General features: G+C 32.6%; 1 protein-coding gene across 2 annotated transcripts; it reads right to left on the bottom strand.

Annotated features, from left to right (window-relative positions):
- Window positions 1-9,652: 9,652 nt before the first annotated feature.
- LOC18430820 (uncharacterized) lies at window positions 9,653-13,018 on the bottom strand. 2 transcript variants are annotated; one of them, XM_088862172.1, is made up of 2 exons: window positions 11,506-12,958; window positions 9,653-10,203 (listed from the first exon to the last, which is right to left on the bottom strand). In XM_088862172.1, the coding sequence occupies exons 1-2, from the start codon at window positions 12,644-12,646 to the stop codon at window positions 9,758-9,760; spliced, it is 1,587 nt and encodes a 528-aa protein (XP_088718298.1). In that variant the 5' UTR covers window positions 12,647-12,958; the 3' UTR covers window positions 9,653-9,757. The 2 variants fall into 2 exon arrangements, with proteins under 2 accessions (XP_088718298.1, XP_006841024.1); XM_006840961.4 differs by having other exon boundaries at window positions 9,653-13,018.
- Window positions 13,019-14,893: the final 1,875 nt, after the last annotated feature.

Here is a 14,893-nt window from a genome sequence, read left to right as displayed (position 1 = left end):
AAAAGTACGGCTCTTAAGAATGTATGGTAGATAGAATCATATAAAATTTCCCATTGCCGAGCTATGATAAATTTGATCGGAATTATTGATACTATATGTAGCAAGAAAGCCTTTTCCTACAATTCTGAATTAACAGACCGATTCGTGACGACTCTGCAGGATAATTGTTATATGAAAAATTCCCCAGTTCGGTGATATTTTCATCAGTGTCATTGGATTGATAAAAAAGCATGAGAAAATTTTACTAAATTTGGGAAAAAATTGAGATGAAAAGTTTTAAGATTTTATTTTTTAGAAGAGCGACAAATGGGTCTATTGACCCATTTATAAAAAGTGGGAGGGCCAAATTAAAAAACAAACTCACGAGGTTTCATTTCTAAAAGAAAATTCTTATAAGGCTTTTTTCTTTTGAAACGCCCTCTTAACTGATATAATCATAAAAGGGTGTGGTTTCAATAAGGTTGCATCATTAAACAATCCAATTAAGGCGCACCCACAAATTTTATCATAATTTTGGTGTAATTTTTTTTTAAGATTATATGAAAGTCTATTTTCATATCTAATTATAAAATTTTAAACTTCAGAAATGGTTAAATTAAAGCGGATCTATAATAAACATATGAAAATCCCGAAAATGGATGGTATAGATGATGTGCTGTATGATGCTTTATTTTTGTGGCTCAAAATCTTTTTTTTTTTTTCCCTATTTACTCGTATCAATGTTCAATGTTGAGATGATCAATTAGAAGGCTTTTCAACATTAAAACAAATTTTTCCGTTGGACTTTTGAGGTGCATGTGTAATTCTACATTTTAAGGTTGCATCCGTATATAAACTTTTTCCAAACTTTTTCCATGATTCTTAAAGGCCAACATCCATAACTAATATGGAGGTTGATATTGAGAAAATATATGACTTTGAACCATTTGAGGAGATCGATTATGTGGTTAAATAGGTAATAGAAGTTAACAATTTTAATCTTTATATAATTTTCTATTAAATTCATTTGTAAACATGTTTTCCATTTCTTTTCATAAGTTGATGAATGGTATTTTCGTGGTAGCCTTTTTTTTCCGATGAAGAACAATTTAACTGTGTTATCTTTTTCTTTTCCTCCTATTTTTAAAAGATCTATTTTTAAACTCTTTTAGATAGGCTCTTAATCTAAAGGGTGTAGTTTGTATAGAGCTTAGGCTCTAAACAATCAAATTAGAGCCTGCCTTTAAATAGTATCGAGAAATGTGGTTTCAATATTGAAAATCTTTGTGATAGCCTTAAAATATATTTTTATATTTACTTATAAAGTTTCAAGCTTCAAAAAATAATGTAGATTGATATATCTATGAAAACTTGAAAATTGACGGTAAAAAAATGTGTTACAAAGTACACTATTTTCAAAACTTGCAACCATTTTTATCTCATGTCCATATATCTTGATGTTGAGATGGTCAATTTGAAAATATTTGGGCATCAAAACAACCTCTTCTCGTGAAATTTTTGAGATGGGTTCAAATTTGATTGTTTAGAGCCTCGGCTCTATATAAACTTTTCCTTAATCTAAATCCAATATTCGTACTAAAAAAATGTCTTCTATGGCTCCCGTAAATATCCATGTAGTCTGTTGATCTAAATTTAGCTTCAATAGAAATAACTAGATTGAAAATTTATTTAAAATAAAATTTATGCTAAAAAATAGTTTTCAAAACGATCTACGATAAGTTAAAAATATGATTTCTTGCAAGAATGAGTGACGAGTAAATCTAAGTACATATTTTTTTGTCAATAAAATAGTTATCTGATTTAGAAAGAATATAAAATAATTGGAATTCAAGAAATAGAAATAAACATAACAATTTGACAAAAAATAAATATTATATTTTTAAATATATGTAAATAATCTTCAAATATTTTACAATCAAATAAAAATAAATATGACGTACACTAGCTTTAACGTTAACTTTCATTAAAGTTTGGAAATCTAATGATGATTAGCTAAAAACTCTACGTCTATCTCCACTTAAAAGTCTATCTCATCTATCATATAAATTTTAATGCAAGCAAAGAGGAGTGAAGAAATTGAAAAGAGAGATTAAACAAAAAGCATTCAAATTATTTTACGATAAGCATCAAATTAAATGTTCCAATCAATATAAATGGATATACTTTGCAAAATAGGTGCCCATGTTTAAGAAAGAAGAAAGACGTGACTGGAATCCAATAAATGAAATTTTATATGAAAACCAACTAGAATTTACAATATGTGAAATAAAAAAAATTATAATATTCAAGGATAATTTATCAAAACACCAACAAGGGATACAGTATTTAACATTTTACAGATTTGCACCTATTCCAATTCATATTCATGTGTCTTTTCTATGGATATTTTGAAATTAAATCAAACTATATAGCTAAATCGTTAAATATTTCATCTCATATCTATTTTGTGAATTTTCAAATCTATCTATTATTGTATTATATTATATTATATTATATATATAAAACACCACTTGGTTTGGGACCACGTGGCACTCATAAAATGTATTGGGAGCTTTGGGACTTAGGCTTGGATGGAGGTTTGGTGAAAAGAAAGAAAACAACTATCATAAAAAAGGTACTAGCGTATAATATTTAAAACAAAATTGTCCAAATTTGTATTCACAACATGAAAAAATATCAAGAGGTCCTATGATGCCTCATGTATATTGTTTCACCAAATAAATGTTTTAAATTTTAAACTTTATCTTTCAAATATGCTCTTATAACGGATCTCTAAACTTTATATCTATGAAACAGGACTTGGTATGTCTTTACCCCGAGGGAGTAATAGTACAATTTGCCCCTATAGGAGCATATACATACCAACTTTTGTTATTTCACTGTACAAACCTAAATCTTTAAGGCGTTTATTTATGAGAAATGATCCTATAGGAGTTTCTTTAAATGATCCTATAGGAGCTTCTTTCACCTATGTGTGTAGGACTTCAAAAGATTATCATTAAATTTATCATTTATTTTTAATATTTTCATATGTTTATAGATCTACTTGATTTGAACTATTTTTAGAGTTTAAAATGTTGTAATTAGTTGTGGAAATAGATTTTTAGGCAATCTTGAAAAATGTTTTGTACCAAAATTGCATCCTAAGATAAAATTCGAAGGTGTGCCTTAATTAGATTGTTCAAGGTTGCAACCTTATGCAAACCACATCCTTTATTTATTGCGGTGAAGTGTCCTTCAATCAAGTGTAATTTTTTTAAAACTACCAATATCTCAAGACCAAATGAAAATATAGTCTTTTATAATTTTAACAGTATATAATTAAATAGATAATTTCTTAAAAAAGTATCTTAAAAAAAAATTCGCTTATATAACTAATCTAAAAAATTATTATTGTTATTATTATTATTATTATAATTATTATATATTTTTTATTTTTTATTGACCGACTCTCCCTTGCTAATGCAGATCGGCTATCTAGTATCCTGGATGACCATTGGCTGGTTCACATCCAGGTTTTAAAACAAAATTTCCCATTTTTATATTAGTATATGAATTATGTAACATATTATAGCCTTATAATTGTCACTTGGAGCATGGACTTTAAAATTCACAGCTTAAAAACAAGTCAAAATATTTCATGCTCCTATTATTGGAGCAATTTCTTCATCCAATCAAACATAATTTTGGACTATTATTGGGACGTTACATTCAGGGCGTAATCTCTTCAAACGGTTAACTGGATATGGGCTTGGAAGCGATTTAACCGGTCGATTCAACCGCTTTAGCTAGACAAGTCGTGAACGATAAAAAAAGTGTTGAAAAAAATAAAAAAGAAACAAAAAAAAAAAATCTACTAAAATATGAAAAACATATGAAGAATATGATTAAAACAAAACATACTCAAATGAAGTTGAAAATTAATGAAAAAATGGATTTTAACGAATCGATTTATGTCTTGAGGAATTTTTAATTTTTTTTTTAAAAAATGGAAAAATATAAAAGTAATTATCAATTACCCTTTTTTTTTTAATCTTTACCATAATGTAATGAATATTAAAATCAGTGTTTAAAAAAACGCCGAGTCGAACCGGACTCCCCCTGTTCGACTCGGAAATCGCCATGGACGGATCGAATCGGCGAAAAAAACGGGAATCGTCCGGTTCTAGAGAGAACCGGACGATTCTGTATAGTGACTCGCCGATTCACTGTACGGATTCGGCGAGTCCCGTACGGATTTTTTTTTATTTTTATTTTATTTTATTTTATTTTTTTTTGTTTTTTTTGTTTTTTTTGTTTTTTGGTAATCCATGATAGATTTTTTTGTAATACTTGATTTATTTTTTTGTAATCCATGATCGAATTGTTTTTTTTTTTTGTAATCCATGATTGAATTTTTTGTTTTTGTTTTTTTTTTTGTAACCCATGATAGAATTTTTTGTAATCCATGATCGAATTTTTTGTAATCCATGATCGAAATGTTTGTTTTTTTTTCCTGCAATCCATGATCGAATTTTTTGTTTTTTTTTTTGTTTTTGTAACCCATGATAGAATTTTTTGTAATCCATGATCGAATGTTTTGTAATACATGATCGAAATGTTTGTTTTTTTTTTGTAATCCATGATCGAAATGTTTGTTTTTTTTTTTGTAATCCATGATTGAATTTTTTGTTTTTTGCTTTTTTTGTAACCCATGATAGAGTTTTGATAATCCATGATTGAATTTTTTGTAATCCATGATCGAATTGTTTTTTTCTTTTTTTGTAATCCACGATTGAATTTTTTGTTTTTTTTTGTTTGTTTTTTTTTGTAATCCATGATCGAATTTTATGTAATCCATGATCGAATTTTTTGTAATCCATGATTGAATTTTTTGAAAATTTGTGATTTTTTTTTTTAATCCATGATCGAATTTTTTTTTGTAATCCATGATAGAATTTTTTGAAAATTTGTGATTTTTTTTTTTTAATCCATGATCGATTTTTTTTTTGTAATCCATGATAGAATTTTTTGAAAATTTGTGATTTTTTTTTTAATCCATGATCGATTTTTTTGAAATTTCTTTTTTTTTTTTAATCCATATTATTCAAAGAGAAAATGAGAGAGATGATGATTCTGAGGCCACCCTATCCCAGCCATATTATTCACATATCGAGTCCCAACAGCAACAGTGTAGGGATGAGCACAACAGTGCAGGTGGACATGAAGGATGGACAATCTTCGGGGATTTTAGATTGAGAACACAACAAAACACTAACACTCAAGGATTTGGGAATAGTCAGATGCCTGCTAATATCGATGATTCGTTTTTAGATCGAATCAATGAATTGGTAAACGAATTCAATCAATGGCACCAGCGTGACCAAGAAGAACAATAACGTCGTCTATCATTTTATTTTTAGATCATATGTTACTAATTTTATGCTTTATTGTAGTCTATGTATGTTGATATACTTATTCCATGATAATTATATGTTCATCTTTTTGTGTGATGTAAATTAAATGCTGAATGGCGGTTCATGCAGGGAAAGAACATATCAATATTCGCATATCCATTCAAAAACATGAAAATTCTTAATGGAGTACCCTCATTTCTTATTGAATTCCTAAAAAACAATATTTATAATGAATTTTAATAATTTTTTCGGATTTTTTTTGAGTTTTATTCTGACCGATTCACCCGATTCCCGATACGGATCGCCGATTCATCGATCCGGATCGGTTTTTTGAAACCCCGATCCGGGTCACCGATCCTTTTTTTAAACCATTGATTAAAATAGTGTTAAAAAAATCGACTTGACAAACTCTTTTTTTTGTAAGGAAAATAAAAAATAATTTAAGTTATATATAATATAAGCCCTTCTTTTCGTCAACTAACTAGTACATGGTGTATTGGTTAGTGGGTCTAATGATAAATGACTTTTTTATGAGAATGCCGGATTTGAATTCATATAAAAGGTAACCCTCAATGCGAAGCATTCTGACGCAGTTGACATGAACTTAAAGTAGTATTTTATTTAAAGTTCAAAATATCGGTGGATCAGCAAAACTGCCCAAAATCGGAACTGGCCAGCTCTAATAGGGCGGTTAGCAATTAGATCAGCCAGTTTTGCAAATATTGCTCTAGCTACCGATCTCAAAAAATTAAAATTTGAAACAATATACCTGCATGAAAAAATTACCATTTATCTAATTTTTACAAGGTTAGATCTAAGCCTTTAATACTAAAGTTTACATAAGGTTGAAACCCTATAATGTAGAATTAAGGTGCACTTTAAAAATTCATTGTAAGTTGTTTTAAAATTGAAAAATACATCTCGACACTCGGATGTTTAAAACCGAAGGAAAAAAAGATTTCGAGTCTCAAAAATAGTGCAGCTTACAACATGTTATCCGAACCCTCAATTTTTATATTTTTTATGTGTTTATTGATCTATTTGATTTTTAGAGTCTAAAATTTTATAATTAAAGTTAAAAATGGATTTTTACATCAAGAAATTTGTACACTAAAATTACATCTTATCATAAAATTTAGTGGTGCACCCTACTTTGATTGTTTAAGATTGCAACCTCATATAAACGACACCCAAAACTAAAACTGAGAACATAGGTTGATCTCAGAATTTCGATTGTAAAATGCGGTGGATAGATCATTTGGCCGAGGAAATAAGCGGACATTTTGATCTCGCAGGACCATACCACACTATTCGAAAAAAGCTCCCCGCCAAAATTTCCGTCGTTCGAAACCCTAAAAACGTTGTTCGAAACTCTCTCTCTCTCTCTCTCTCTCTCTCTCTACATCTAACCCTTCTTTCTCATCTTCCTCCCCATTCGAAATTTCTCCCTCTCTCAAATTACAAAATGCGCATGGGGAATAGTTTGGGGATTAGTGTGAGGTGTCTTCAAATTGGTTTCTAGTGAGAACAAGAATACGTTACTTAGAGGATTGTAGGTGCCTGGTTAAATCATTCATAACTATGACAAAGACTCTAAAAAATTTGAGAGAGTTTCTCTCCATAAAAAAATTCAAGTATTTTCTCTCTCTAAAATTTAAAATATGAGATAATCTCTACATTTTTTTAGATAGTTTCCCTCTAAATGTTTTGGATAGTTCTCTTTCTAAAACTTAAATTTTGAAATAGTTTTTCTCTATAAAAACTATGAGATAATTTATCTCTAAAAATTTTCAATCGTTTCCCTCTCTAAAATTAGAAATAGTTTCTCTCTCTAAAATTTTACGACACTTTCTCTTCCTATAGCATAAAATTTGAGATAGTTTCTCTCTTTAATTCTTGAGGGTATTTTTGTAGAATTCATTGTATTTCATAAAGTGGACGTCTCCGTAACAAGGACATCCGGCTAGAAATCAATTTTGGAGGGTAAAGACGATGATACTGATTTCTTTATTTTTGACCTAAAATGAGGAAAACAACTATAGGCGGAAATACTTTTTAGTCCCAAAGTTTCGATCCAAACGCCAAAAATATGCCATCTTTATTGAAAAATATCTCTGGAAATGTATTTTCAAGTATCCAAACAACCCCTTAACTAAATTACTAAAACTACCCGTGCATGATTCTACTTACAAAGACAACTTAGAGGCATGAAGAGATGGAGATAAAAACTAGGCTATTTAGAAGGAGAGGCATAGCCACTAGGAGAGATGGGCGGTTGCACATGTTTCAATGTGACTCCACATGATATTGCTGAGAGGCTCCTACAATTTCCCCTCACTATTCAATATCAAGAGAGATAAATCCTAGAACTAAAATCAAATCCAATTTCAGTCTTCTTGAACCTTTATCCTCAAAACCCTAGAGAGATTCACATCCCATCTTTATCAAGCTATTAAATGATTCTGCTATCTTCATCAGCTTCTTACCAACAAAAGGACAAGAAGAAGAAGATGGTAATACTAATGGCAAAAAGTGGAGAGTATAAATCGCCCTGTAATATACACATTAGCCATTGAAGACTATGAACTGCTCTTTTCTCCAACTATGCTCCCTGACCACTAGATTATACTATATTGATACGCCAACTTCTATGGATAGATGCAATTTAGGTGCTGGAAATCCTTGGATGGTCTGAAATTCTATTTTAACAGCTCATTATAAAAAAGACCCGGTTTCTATATGGCCAAGCCCGCATATGTAGAAATGTGGGCCTCTTGATAAATCTATTTTGATATGGATTTTAAGATTTAATTTTTAAGGACATGTAATCTCTAACATGGAGATCATGAATATGAAAAAATAAATAAGTTTTAAAAACTAGAAATAATAATCTTAGTAAGAAAATATTTGGACAGTTAGTTTCCATTGTTTTAGATGGAACACCCATCTTTAAGATGGATTCTTTATACTTTCTAGACCACATATGTAGAAATGCGGTCCAGCCAACATGAAACAATTTTCCTTTCAAAATTAAAGCTCCAAAAAGTGTAGTTTGAAGACATCCATAGACCCTTAAATATCTTGAAAATAGAATATCTAGATAATGTATTACAAGATGTTGTATTTTAGTACTTCAAAGTTGTGTTTTTCTATATGTTTACGTTACAAATTGAGGATTTTTCAACACTTAGAGTAATTTTTCTCGATGGTTTTTATGAGGTGTACCTTACTTCAATAGTACAAGGTAGAGGTCTTATATGAACTTGTTTTTTATTTTTCATGTGTTTTATTACTACGTGGATTATTTCACATGAGCGACAGTAAAAGGGGCCTTTTTTTATTTATTTTAGATTTATCACCCAGAGAAGCAAGCAAAAATCAAGTGCTAAAACCCTCCTGCTACCTTTTTTTTTTTTCTATTTATATATTTATTTATTATTATTATTATTATTACCGATATTTGGTGATTTTAAAGTAGATCTCTTTTACCCTGAGGAAGAAGTGTATATTTTTCTTAAGTGGAAAGGCATTCATATGCAACATCCAATGGGTAAAGCGTGATTGTAGCGGATCCCACTATCTCTCCATCATCTTAATGGATGGTAATACAAGTTTTGGGAAGAGGAGTTAGGTTATGGTACACTGGATACCATAACTTAACTCTTCTTGCCAAAACTTGTATTCTGCAAGCAAAGATAGATACAGTCATTGAAAACTCGGCAGAGTCTACTGCGTCTTGACCATGTTACTCAAACACAGCCGAGTACTTAATGCAACTTGGGCAATTGAAAAAAATAAAAATATAAGAAATAATTAAAAATGTAGTATCAATGTATAAAAATTGTTTACCTAATCAGATGTCTCTTATAATGATTTGTGAGTTCTTATGCATATTTCCTATTTTTATGGTTTGCTCTTTTTTTTTTTTGCCTTTTTCTAAAACGTCTCGAGCCATATATCAATTTTTTCTACATCAATATTATATATATATTTTTTAAATTTTTTGGACCTTATTTGTTGTCTTTGGTTTTGTTTCCCTTTTACAATTTCTGTTTTATTTTAAACATTTTTTGTGAATTTTTCTGAGTTTACGGCCATCTCGGCCTTGTGCACTACTTGGCCTAGTCCAGCAGAACTCGAGTTACTAGCCGAGTCTGATGCTTTAAAAACTTTAGATAGAGATGGAATGGTATTGCATTCCGAGCCTCCATGACAACTTATGTACAAGACTGTCAGTTTCACTTAGAAGAGAGAGATGGAGAGAGTGAAAGAGATGTAAATGAATATCATGTTACAATCCTTCTTTTTTTTTTTTTTTTCACTCCACCCACATTCAAATTACACCTGAATTTGCATGGTTCTCATGGCTTCTTACCCTCTGGTGGCGGCGAAGAAACCATATCCAATGATTGCACCTTTAAGTAACCACCAACAGCTCTCTTCTTGTTGCCCTCATAAAACTTCTCTTCATAGAACTCAGAGCTCACCTGATAATCCAGGCTTGAAACTGCATTCCTCCTCAGTTCATAACACATCCTGAATATAAGCCACAAAATTATCGAGCAAATAATCGTCGTGAGAAACACAATTCCTGCGGTTATTCCAGCTTCTGCCATTTTTGAAAGCCGATCTTTCTGGCTACCCAATATCTCCAAGCATTTAACCAGGGGAGCTCCACAAAGACCAGAATTGCCTGCAAAAGACTTCTCTGACCACTTTGAAAATCCTCTAGGTAGCATCCCTTCGAGATGGTTATTTGATACGTTGAGCGAGTTTAAGCTGGTTAATCCACTTAGTTCCGATGGAACTGCGCCATGGAGACCATTACAAGATAAGTTTAGACCCTCAAGCTTTATCAAATTTCCTAGAGAGGGGGGAATCTCACCTGTTAGTGAGTTTTTGCTCAAATCTAGCATTATTTGCAAATCAGTGAGCTTGCCAATCTCCTTTGGAACAGACCCAGTTAACAAATTCTCAGATAGTCTCAGTTCATAAAGCTTTTTACAGTACTGAATTGAGGATGGGATGGGACCTGAGAGTTTGTTGTTCTGTAGATTAAGGACATTCAGTGAAGCTATTCTACCCAATTCAGGTGGGATTTCACCAGAAAGGTTATTGGCTTGGAGTGAAAGCTTAAGAAGATCTGAACAATTTCCCAGCTCTGATGGAATTTGCCCCAAAAATTTGTTGAAAGAGAGGTCCAGCTCTCCAAGAGAAGAAATGGAGCCTACCCAAAATGGAATTTTCCCATAAAATTTGTTATTGTTTAGATTAAGATGCCCTAGTTTTTTACAGCCCGATAGATCTCGAGGCAATTCACCAGTTAAACTGTTAAAAGACAGGTCTAAAAGAGTGAGCCTTGTGAGCTGACCTAATTCAGGAGGTATTCCTTCACTAAAATTATTCAATCCCAATCTGAGACGAATAAGATTGACCGAGTTCCCTACTAATGGAGGAATTGCCCCCATGAATCTATTATTTGTGAGGTCTAGTTTTATGAGAGAGGAAGAACCACAAAGAGGAAGCATACTTCCACTTAACTTATTATTGGAAAGGTTGATAATGTTCAGATTCTTAAGAAAGAAGAGGCTTCTTGGGATTGGGCCTTCTAGAGAGTTGTTATAGAGAGAGAGAACCTGCAACTCTCTAAGAAACCTGAAAGTTGGCGGTAGTTTTCCAGTGAGCCTATTATCTGATAAAGCCAAAGTTTGAAGCTTTTTGCAGAAGCCCAAGCTCGAAGGAATGGAGCCTTCTAACTCATTTTGTCTAATGTTAAGGAAGACAAGATTCTTAAGCTTTCCAATGGTTCTTGGTATGGGTCCAGAGAAATGGTTACCAAAGAAATCAATCCCGGACAAGCTTGAGCAGTTTGTTAGTTCGATGGGTATCTGCCCGGATAACTGGTTTTCAGAGAGAGATAACTCAGTCAGCTTCTGTAATCTTCCGATCTCTATGGGGATTGTTCCAGTAAGATGGTTGCCAAAGAGATAAAAGGTCTCTAAATTTCTTAAAGTTCCAATCTCAGAAGGTATAACTCCACTGAATCTGTTGTTCTGGAGAAAAACATCAGAAAGAAAATTTAAACTGGAAATATGGGATGGGATTTCACCTGATAAATCATTTTCTGAGAGATCCAAGTGCTGAAGATAACAACAGTTTGCCAAACCAGGTGGGATCTCACCAGAAAGCTTGTTTTGTGATAAAAAGAGGTTCTCCAATGCTGAATTACTTGAGCACAAATTTCCAGGAATATCCCCAGTTAATGAATTGCTTGAAAGAACAAGGTATTGGAGTCTCTCGAGCACATTTGGGAAGATTTTAATGGGTCCCGAAAAATTATTCCTTGATAAATCGAGTATCTCGAGCAGCTTAATTTGATTCAGCTCAGTTGGAATTTCACCTGTTAATCTGTTTCCAAGCAAATTCAAGTGCTTCAGATTGAATAGGCCACCAAGGACTTCAGGTATCGAACCGGAAAGGCTATTATTAGCCAAATTTAGAATCTCTAAATCACTCAAGTTACCTATATCTGGTGGAATTCTTCCTTCTAGGCCATTGTTGGCTATTGATAAAGCTTGAAGCTCTCTGCAACTTCCAACCTCTTTTGGTATTTCTCCACTGATATTGTTCCTCTGTACGTTCAAGCTCTTCAAGAGCTTCAGTTTGCCAATATCTCTAGGAATACTTCCACTGAGTTCGAGAGAAGCAAGACCCAAAACTGTTAGCTCAGTACAGTTACAGAGCTGATTTGGAATGGGTCCCGAAAGCAGATTATCACCCAGTCTCAGTACCTGCAACTTGTGTAGCAGTCCAATTTCAGGAGGAATCAAACCAGAAAGGAAATTGGAGTAAAGCAGAAATTCTCTAAGATTTGTTAACTTTCCAAGCTCTGGAGGGATAGAACCTGTTAATGAATTTGACGACAAGTCAAGAAACTCAATGGAAGTGAAGAGCGAGAATTTGGCGGACAACGAACCAGAGAGCTCTGAGCCAGATAAATTAAAACCCAGAATTTGGGTTTTATCTATAGAGCAAGTGAGTCCATTCCAGCTACAAGTGTCAGCTTTCATTGACCAATCCTCGAGCACTCCTTGAGGATCATTCAACTCTGATTTGATCCAAAGAAGCCAAACAGAGTCCTCTGAGAGATCTCCAAATACAGGAGTAAAGAGTGCGGCGACTAGAAATAGAAAGAGCAACAAATGAGACTGCCTCTCCCTACCCATGGCCAATGAACCAGTCATTTCCATGTTTAAGGATCAAATTACTGGGCTAAAGAAGCCATGGAGGGAAAAACAGAGCTTTGAGTATTAATAGAGAAACAGTAAGGAGAGGTTACATAGGGGTCCATGTTGGTTGTGAAACAAAAAGATACTGTAGTGACATAACCCATATCTCTTTAATAACTTGAAAAGTTGCAAACCTTTTTGAGTGTTACAGTGGGAGAGAGAGAGAGAGAGAGAGGTAATGGGTTGTTAAAGATTGCAGGAATTGAATGAGAATATTTTGGAATTCTTTTTAGGTTGAGTAGCATATGAAATGGGGAAGTGTTAGGAGATAAGATCTGGAGGGAGGGGGGGGGGGACTTTGTATGTGTATAAGGCATGTTGTAGGAAGAACAAAAAGTTGGGAAAAGGGAGAGATCCCACTTGTATTAATAAACAAAGAGAAGTGGGCCTAGGATTCTTTTTGCTTGGTGTATGAGATTTTTATGGGAGATCTTTATCAGAAGCTTAAACGAATTGACCATTTAATGGTCCCAATGACCTTTGCCCCAAGGAAATGCAACCAAAGGAACATTGCAATGGGACACACATGCTCAAAGTGAGTACAGCATGAATTAATGGAAACAATCATAAATGAGAATGACATGAAAGACTCTTTGGACAGAGAGAGAGATGAAGTGCATGGTAATGGGTTTTGAACAAATCTTAATGGGTTTTAAACAAATCTTAAATTATGTCAAACATTTTTAAGCTTTGCTTTCTCCAGGGAGATTAAAGTTGACCCTCACTCACTATCCAAAGCACAAAGCCATAATCTTCTTAATGATGTGAAAATCATTAATTAAAAGAGGTATTAAACCAAAAGGTCCATAATCAGTTCACCCATACACATACTTTTTGGTTCTAGAAGCAAAAGTTAGGATTCCTGTCCTTGGAGTCTTTTTCATGGCAACCCAATTCAAAAAATATATTTCCTTCTTTTACTAAATTCATTTATTAAAAAAATTATAACATAATGATTGAGGTGCTAACTGTTTAAGTATTTGGTTTGGTGATTTATTCTTTTGGTTAGGTGGTGAATATGGAATCTCGTTTATCACAGGAGGTCGGATTCCTGGTAACAAGAACACAATAAAATGCAGACAAAAGAGCCTCTCCACATCAAAATTTAAAAGAGAAAAACCTCTCTCTCTCTCTCTCTCTCTCTCTAGCTTTTGTGTCTCTTATGTCCCCCCACTTAAGTTCGGGCTTTAATCACACGAAAAGAGAATGAATTTCAAACAGCATATCAAATCAATAGGAGGAATCATTTTTTTTAGGTTTTCTTTGTGCCTGCCTTTCTAGTCTTCATGTGGAGATCAAATTTTTTATCCATATCCTATTAATTGAGTTTTTTTTTTTTTTGCCAATTATGATCAAACAAAATTTTTTAGCAAAAAATTGGATCTATGTGAGCAATTACCATAACTCCATTGGCCTAAACTTTTTCAAAATTACTTAATATTTCTGATGTTATATTTGTCATAATTTATAGTAACGATGTTTTCAAAACCTAGACGATCTAGATTGGGGATCGCCGATCCAGGCTGATAATATCTAGGGATTGCATTGATATGGAGAAGGAACCAGTACCGCCTTGTACCCCCCTAAAATTTTTGTTTTTAGTAAGAAGTATAGATAACCCTTGCCCTTATTTTTTAGACATGCCCAACCCCAATGTATTTTAAACCATTATTTTTGTATGCACCTCTACATAAGAAAGTAAGTTTTTAGGACAAAAATACGCCTATGTATGAACCAACCATCTTTCTCGAGGCTTCGCAATTTTTTGAGTTTTTTTGTCTAAAAGCTTGAAATTTGACATAGTTTTTTCTCTCAAAATTTTGAGATGATTTCTCTCTTTAAAACTTTAATTTGAGATGGTATCTCTCTCTTAAAAATTGAGATAGTTTCTCTCTCTCTAAATATATGAAATTTGAGAAAATTTCTCTCCAAGAGTTTTAGGAGATTTTTTCTCTCTAAAATTTCAAATTTTACTTTAGAGAGAAACTATCTTAAATATATAGAGGTATTTTCAGCGTAAAAAGCCTGCTTTCTTACATGGGGCTGAATGAAAAAGTGAATAGTATTGGGTTTTTTGGTCCCCTTCATAAAGTATTGGGGTGGGGGTGTCTATAATTTCCCCTTTCGTCTTTCTTTTTATTTTAGCTTATTCATATTGACGATCTCATGATTCAACATAGATATATGGGGTGAACACACATTTTGCAG

This window comes from Amborella trichopoda, chromosome 3 (assembly GCF_054954075.1).
Source record: "Amborella trichopoda isolate Santa Cruz 75 chromosome 3, AtrichopodaSantaCruz75HAP2 v2.0, whole genome shotgun sequence".
In the NCBI taxonomy this organism is placed as follows: domain Eukaryota; kingdom Viridiplantae; phylum Streptophyta; class Magnoliopsida; order Amborellales; family Amborellaceae; genus Amborella; species Amborella trichopoda.
Note: the sequence above shows the minus strand (reverse complement) of the source record. Positions and strands in the feature narration are given on the sequence as shown.